The sequence below is a fragment of the Crassostrea angulata genome, unplaced genomic scaffold (genome assembly GCF_025612915.1).
Source record: "Crassostrea angulata isolate pt1a10 unplaced genomic scaffold, ASM2561291v2 HiC_scaffold_110, whole genome shotgun sequence".
Taxonomy (NCBI): Eukaryota; Metazoa; Mollusca; class Bivalvia; order Ostreida; family Ostreidae; genus Magallana; species Magallana angulata.
The window spans coordinates 13,773-22,000 of NW_026441665.1; the positions used below are offsets into that span (position 1 = coordinate 13,773).

The following is an 8,228-nucleotide window of genomic DNA, read 5'->3' on the forward strand; positions in this document are numbered from 1 at the left end:
TTTCAGATGGTATGTAGGTCATGATCCCAAGTGCTCTTCCTGAAATTATCAAATATCATAAAAACCATTGAGATCCCCACCTTAATCCAAAGATATTATTCCTCCTTAGGTCATGGTGCATCAGATCATTATGGCATGTAAGTCATGAACCTAAGGGCTCATCCTGACATCCTTAGAATAAGAAATTGTCAATTATCTTTAAATTATAGGGTCTGTAAGTCCCATTTGGTTTCACTTTCGCTTTACCACTTCCGGGTACCTCTACTCGGTAAACAAATAGAGAAATAATATTGTATATTGTTTTGCCATCGGTTGCACACACAAGACCGGTAAAAAGTTGCAGTGCAATTTATACCGATTTCCGACCGACGTCAGGGAAAGGAAACGATGGGCTGAACGATGTAGGTAAGTAATCATAACAAAATATATATCTGAAAAGTCAAAGAGTTGCAGACGTCAACAGGTCAAAACTAACGAACAAAAAACCCCTATTAAATTGATTAAAAGGTTTAAATAAATGATTGATTAAAGATTTCATTTGAGTTTAATGCACAATTAAGAATACTTTAGCCTAAACATTTTACTTATCGTTAAAACACGTAATTTTAGGAGAGCAGACAGAGGTTATAATCCAAATGACAGGGTTTGCAGCTGCCATTTTCTCGATGGCAAGAAAGAGAATGGACCAACTATATTCAGTTATAGTAAAAACTTTGGATGTTTTCCAGATGTAGCCATACCAAAAAGGTTTCAGAAAATCCGCAGTTCCACAAAATACAAATATTTCATTACCAGTTATACTACATATATATACATGTATGATTACATTAAAGAAACAGATTGTGTTATCATATATTATATATATTTATAAAACATGTTTACATGTAAACTGTAATGCAAAAGATAAATGTGAAGATATAATGTCAGATTTAAGTACATGCAGGTTATCCATCTACAATGAATATGCACATGAATATTGTATGTTTGTAATGATCTGATTGAACATTCATTTTACATACTGGTGCGTGCATTAAAAAAATATTTTATTGAAAATTCACAAGAAGAAAATGCAATACTACAGCAGCATCAAGTGAAAAGGCAGATCGTGTAATATGCTAGTCTCTTATTTCTTCATAGACGCAAAATTATGAAACCGGCTGTGGGAAATATCTGCTTCAAACATAGATGTGGGAGCTGAGGCTGAAGTTGAGGCCAATTCCAATAATACTGTACCAGACAGCATAACTGTACTTCATGATCACGAGTATGCAACTTCAAGTCCTCAACATAATAAAGGTACCGACATGGTGTAAAATGTGTTATCACAACCAAATACAAATGCATGTACAATGTACATATATACGACAAGTACTTTTACATTAAACAGAAAATGTGATACTCCTTTATCTGTGTTTTTATGCTTCCAAGCAAAGTGTTTCTATGTGTTTGTATATTTATAAACATGCATACTAGGGACTTTATATATTGTAAACAGTTGTTATTCTTCCAGCATCCCTTAAACATATGGAAGAGGAATTAGTAAAGTTGCAGCAAGAAATTAACATGCTCAAGCTTAAAAAACCGTCCATGACAATTGGGAACATAATTGATGACCCTGAAAAGGTATGTTACAATGAAAACTATAGATTTTTGCAGTACTTGTATAAAGATTTCCTTATTGGCTTGCATATTTGAAAACATTATTCAACAGTATTTTAATAACATAAATGTGATTGTTGTTGTTGGTTTCTTTTTGTACAGATGCTGCTGTATACATCATTTTCTGCAGATACCTTTTACATTTTGGAGAACCTCGTGGAGAGAATGGGCTGGTTCAATTATTATGGTGGTTGGACTGTGGTGAACTTCAGTGTCAGTGATCAGTTGTTGATGACATTAATGAAGTTACGACTCACCTGCAGGGACCTTGATTTAGCAGAGAGGTTCAACACTAGTCGTGCTACCGTGTCCAATATTATCAACACATTTGTGCATGCCCTGCATGACATTTTGTTTGTTGCCAAGGATCAATGCCAAAGTCATTTGAAGAATTTTCATCGGCTAGAATTGCAATGGACGCCACAGAAGTAACACAAGACATCCCAACAGATATGAATAGCCAGTCACTGGCAAACAGTAACTACAAGAGTCGCCAGACAGTAAAGGCTTTAACTTGTGTTGCACCTAATGCTGCTCTTGTGTTCTGTTCCGATCTTTATCCTGGATCAACCTCAGACTCCGCAATAGTGGACCATTGTGGCATATTAGGGAAGCTGTAAGCTGGTGATATGATCCTGGCTGACAAAGGATTCAACATTTTTGACAAACTTCCAAATGGTGTCACCCTAAATATCCCGCCTTTCCTCACTAGCAAATCACATTTCACCAAGGAAGAAGCTCAACTGTGCTATGAAATAGGCAGAAGCAGAATCCATGTGGAGCGGGCAAATGAGAGAATAAAGAACTTTGAAATTCTGAGCCATATTCCATCACAGTATAGACACCTATCCACTAAAATATTTCAACTTTGTGTGGCCCTTGTTAATTTACAGGCTCCCCTTTTGAAAGAGATTGCAGAAAAGTATGACATTGAAGAACCTATTTAGTAGGTCAATGCTTATGTTAATAAATGCATATCTAGAATTTGCAACCCTCTAGTTAACAAAGTGTACTATATTTTCTATGCATATGTACATGTGAGATTATAAAGTTTAGATTCTATGTTTAATTAATTCTATTGGTAAGGCATCGTCACAAACAAAGGCCAATATGTACATCATGTCATAAGAAAAAACTATGCAAACTCTGTATCGTGGCTTGTGGTTTGATTAACTAAAGTGACTGAACCTTTTTCTCATTTATTTTGTTTATTTATTATACCACAGACATGTAGACAAAGAATAACAGACAAAATGAATCATAAACTAGGCAGAAACACTTTATAATAAAACTCGATCATGTTCAAGATGTTTGATGACCATGATGCATCTTTCTCGATACGAACAACTTGAATGTCTGCCTGAGTCCACACTACTAAGTCACAGCACTGTGTTCCTGTCAGGTACAACTGTCCTTGGATCTGGTGCCAATAATCATGTTGTGTTCTGAGGTGAAGTGAATTATCACTTGGATTACAATCTAGAAATGGGAAGTGTCATTTCATATATTGGTTACATGTAGAATAGCAGTGACAGCATGTAAATAAGAGGTTAAGGCATAAATGTACTTCAATATTCAGAATGAAGTGCAAGTTATTGAAATGTTACCATGAACATTTTTGATAATATTTCATCAATGAATCTTCAATAAAGCTCAAATAGGACACATACATGTAAATTTTCATATAAGTACATTTGCATTACAATATATTTATTAATAAATGTGCACAATTCAAGATTAAATCCCCATACAATATAACTTTATTGGTTTTTTAGCTAGCTTACCAAGAAAGAAATCCTTCACATTTGAACAAACTTCTTTGATTGTCATTGATCTGGCGGAAAATGGACATTTCACCTCAACAATGTCAGCTGACAGCAATGTTGAGTTCTTTTCTTGTTGATGGACTCGTTCAGTGATGTTCTTTGGATTTCCTTGAACAAAGCCATCTGGAGAGGCTCCAAGTACCCCAGACTCATGAAGCCAAATTCCTACAAAAATATTTAATAATGGTTATTCAAATTATTAAAGGAATTGTATGTGTTTGGGAACAATATATGCAGTGCTGTATTTAGTTTTTAGTACTTTCAGATGATGTGTCTTAAACATATAAAAGCAGGGATTGCTGTCAATAATAAGGTTATCTAGAATTAATGGTAAATAATAATTTAACATTTTTTAACAATTTATAATTGCACAAATATAATGACAATTTCAAACAAACTCAATAAACTATTATATCCTTAAAAAACTTACCTGTCTCTAAAACATTCACTTCAAAGACCTTGCAGTATTCTTGTATTGCAGTCTTCTCATGGGCAAGTCCCCATTGGATTGGTGCTCTTTTTTCCAAGTTGTATGCACTCAGTAGTCTTTTTTTCAAGGACATGTTGAACCTAAAATATTTCGAATGGATTTTGAAATGATCTAAATCTTGTTATTAAAAAACACATACTCTAAAATAAAATAAAACTACTGTAGTTTTATCATTTATTGAATAGCACAATATTGTATCAATTTTATTTTTATTTTGTTTTAAGTAGATCATTAAAATGAAGAAATCATCGAAGTAAGTTTTTGTACCGTTCTTAATACATGTATTATTATTCTTCGTCTTCTTCTTTTTTCCTGCTATGAACTTGTTTCTAGAGATGCCTGAACAGAATTGTACAAAACTCTATGATATGATAGGCATGCATATCTAGTTGTGCACCCTGGTTTGATTATTCTCATTTTAGGTTAGACAATCACTTTTCGAGGGGGGGGGGGTCAAAAGGGTGTGGGGTCTAACATTGAACCTTGTAGGAAGAATCGTAGACTCTGTTGTAAATGGTAACTTGAAAACGGACAAAGATAATAATATAGGGTTTTCATAATCATATATAGACCGTTACTGGCAATATATAGGGTTTATTAGATATGACCCCTGGGGTCATCCCCACCCCCCAGGAATTTGAAATTACCATATATCTCAGAAACTGTTATAATCATGACCCCTAAACCATATATATATATATTCATGTTTCTGATATCAAGGGGCATCAAATGTTATGTAGGTCATGGGCCCTGTAGGTGGTCCTGACCCCCACAAACAGCAAGTCCCTTTATATCTTCAAAACAGTTGAGATCCTTACCCTTAAACCATATATATTCTTGTTCCTTGTGTCAAGGGACATCAAACCGTATGTAGGTCATGGGCCCCGGAGTTGGTCATGACCCCCCTTGATCAGGAAGTGCTTGAATATCTCGAAAACCGTTGAGATCCCCACCCCTTAACCATATATATTCTTAATCCTTAAAGGGCATCAAAAGGTATATAGGTAATGGGCCTCAGGGTTAAATTTAATTTTTCAAAACCGTAATGCACATCTATGGAACAGTTCCTATCATATCCCAAGATGTGATGTGTCTATCCATCTTTCTTTAGAGAGTGCGGGTATAAAAATTATTTATTAATTTCTATATCTTTTTTAACCCGATTGATATAAACTGTAATTCAATGTGAAGATATATCTTTATATACCATATTTAAATAAATAGATCAATCAAATATTTCTTAGCATGAAAAAAACCGACACATATACCTTTAAGCTAAAGAAAAAAACTATTCTCACTTCTTTAAGGTGAAGGCAGAATTTCACTAGTCCGGTCACGTGTGTCTATGGCCAAAACTCTCTTAATGTGAAACATAGCGATAAAGACAACGATAATGGACATCACAATGAGAACGGGCAGTATGGAAATTACAATCAATGCATGTTTTGAAATAAACTCGGCTGCAAAACAAGTTGATTTTGCGTTTAGTGTATATCAAAATATTATTTAAATCTGAATATTTACATTTGCAAATATGTTTCCTTATATAAACCTATGGAATAGCGAAAACGTTCAATTCTGTATGATCTTTTTAGGGTCAATAGGTCACCAATGACCGAATTACATGGCGCATTAATATCTACATGTAAAATCACTACTTTTCATGTAAACAAATATAAAGTAGGTCACAGTATTAAAAATTATTGCTAGGTGATTTATACTGTTCTTTTGGAGTATTTCACAATTGTTTTTGCATTAAAACAAATTTCTTCAACAAAAAAACATAAACTGTTTGTTGTTATTCTATTAAGTTGCCCGTCTGCTCTTTCACTGTACATGTCCATAAAAATGGCAGAATGTGGAGAATTTGAAGTAGGTGGAGAAGACAAAACAGATGAGTTATTTTTTCTCTTTGACAATACAATTATCGACCATCTTGATCTTTTTAACTTAGAGGCTATTTCTGATAAGTCTGAAATATCTGAGATGTGTAAAGAGCTAGAAAAGCCAGCTTTAGCTTGCCTCCCAAACCCAGAGACCCCTGCTCAGGCTGCTGAACCGAAAAGATTTCGATCTGTTTCAGAAAATGAGTTACAGGAATTTCAGAATTCAAGACAATCCTGTTCAACCAAGAAAAATACAAACTGGGACATCAAACTATTCTAAGGTAAGCATAATAAATAGAGGATATCTATATTGTGTGATTTTATATTTGCTTTATCCAACGAGTTGAAATGGTGTATATATTCGCGAGGCTTGCCGAGCGAATATAACCATTTCAACGAGTTGGATAAAGCAAATATAAAATCACACAATTATAGATGTTCTATTTATCTCATACAATACGATTAATATTATGAAGCTTTTGAGACAGTCCCTTGTGTGACCCAAATTGGTTTTTTTTTCAAAGATTAAAAACGATGATGCAACGTTGTGTTATGCGGCTATTGTGACCTTGCGCAATACAATTTAGTACGTCATTCCTGAGATAAATCTAACTGTTTTAATGTAAAGTTTCACTGAAATAAACCTTAAAATAATTTTTTAGCTCTAGATAATTTTTCTTAGAGCTAATTCACTTGATTAAATGGAAATTCCGATTAGAAGACTTGAATAATCAGTTTTGTTGACATACACAAAGTTGCGAATGCTCGTTAGTTTGAATTGACTCGAACGAGGAACAGTTGTTGATGCATGATGTTTAATAAAACAAACACTAGGCTAGCCTTATGATTCAAAATTGAAAATAGTGAATAAGGATGCTTACTGGTGGTGGAATAAAAGTCTCAAGAAACATTATTTCGGTAAGTTCTTGTGCATAAACACAACCAGAGCGCTCTGTTTTCATCGCGTCCTCAGGATGAACTCCTTGTAAGTTAAATGTAATTTGTAGTTTCATAAACTTCACAAAGAAAATTGAAAGTTGGAAGTGGGCTAAATTTATCAAAAATCCTGACAAACAAGAAAAAAGGGTCTTGTGGTTACGGTTATGAATAACTTTGCAAAAAAGGTGGGGGGGGGGGCTAACCTCCGACGCCTGTGCTACGCAGTTATGTGTTTTCCTTCATATTTGTAATTTAAATCTTTAACAAAATCAATTTTATATTAATTTTTGTAGTAGATATAGTTAAGTTGAAAGTACTAGCAAATCTTCGAAAATAGGTCACTGAAGCGTTGAAGCGAGGGGCTGTGTCAAAAGTAGTTCCGACCGGAAGTATTTGATATAGCATCCGTGTGATATAGCAAAGGTTTATCACACGGGTAATATACACCACACGTATGAGATAAATATCAAAATGTGAGACTTTGGGGGTGGGTGGAGATGGAGCAACATCTCTTTTATGGACAAATAAATACAAACAGAAAGCACTGGCTGTAATGAAGGATATCTTTAATTTCAGAGTGGCATACAGAGGTTTATAATGAGACCTTGGAGTTTGGAACCGTCCTCTCTTATGTTCTTGCAATTCACCTGCACAAGTAATTCTGTGAGGCCAAGCCGAAGGAATCTTCCTCACGAAATGAGAAACTTTTTCCTGTTTAAGCGGAACATTATCACATGAACACATTAAACATCACATAAAAAAATCGCTAATTACTTCAGAGGATTTGAAAGATTCCCTCCTACTTTCAAGCTGCTCTATTCTCCTCCCTAATGCTACGGCAGTGTGAGTGGTTCAATCTCTCGGTTCATCTTGTCTCTCGGGGTTTAGAATTTCATCATCAACTCCGTAATGATTCTTTCAATTTTCTAATTGATGAAGATGAAAAAGAATATGTTGTTCTTCGACATGAAACACAGCAGAAGAATTTTCAAGGAGGCCTCAGCAGTGATGAAGCTCTTTCAGATAAGAGAATTTATGCTGTTCCAAAGTGCCCTACTTCTTATGTTAAAATGATTCGGCTTCTTTTGTCCAAAACTGATCAACTTGCGATAAACCTTTTCAATGCTTGTGTGAATAATGCTCTTATTTCTCCATCTTCTTGTGACACATGGTACTCTGACAAGCCTCTCCAAAAACAATCATTCAGAGGATTCATGCGGGATATATGTAAATCTGTGAAATGCCAAATCATTTATACTCTCAACTTTTTAAGAGCCGTGGTTATTTCCTCAATTAATGATGCAGGATTCCAAGCTAGGCACATCATGTTTATGTCTGGACACAGATGCAAATCGTCCCTGAAAACGTATAACAAAAACATGTCAGCTGACGAGAAAAGAATAACAGCTCTGTTTAGCGACAATAAGC

The 8,228-nt window shown here is 34.7% G+C and overlaps 1 protein-coding gene and 1 pseudogene across 1 annotated transcript; one reads left to right on the forward strand and one right to left on the reverse strand.

The window, feature by feature from the left end:
* The first annotated feature begins 280 nt into the window (after positions 1 to 280).
* LOC128169244 (uncharacterized) lies at positions 281 to 2,279 on the forward strand (annotated as a pseudogene).
* A 638-nt stretch (positions 2,280 to 2,917) lies between these two features.
* LOC128169245 (uncharacterized) lies at positions 2,918 to 4,098 on the reverse strand. Its single transcript, XM_052835409.1, has 3 exons — positions 3,916 to 4,098; positions 3,444 to 3,650; positions 2,918 to 3,138 (listed from the first exon to the last, which is right to left on the reverse strand). The coding sequence occupies exons 1-3, from the start codon at positions 4,046 to 4,048 to the stop codon at positions 2,918 to 2,920; spliced, it is 561 nt and encodes a 186-aa protein (XP_052691369.1). The 5' UTR covers positions 4,049 to 4,098.
* Between the last annotated feature and the right edge of the window lie 4,130 nt (positions 4,099 to 8,228).

Bases quoted from the DNA above. Each gene is read 5' to 3' on its own strand.
- LOC128169245 (XM_052835409.1), bottom strand. From the start codon at position 4,048: ATGTCCTTGAAAAAAAGACTACTGAGTGCATACAACTTGGAAAAAAGA. The intron at 3,651-3,915 runs GTAAGTTTTTTA...ATATTTTTGTAG, and splicing joins AGTGAATGTTTTAGAGACAG to GAATTTGGCTTCATGAGTCT. The intron at 3,139-3,443 runs GTAAGCTAGCTA...TCCCATTTCTAG, and splicing joins TGTGAAGGATTTCTTTCTTG to ATTGTAATCCAAGTGATAAT.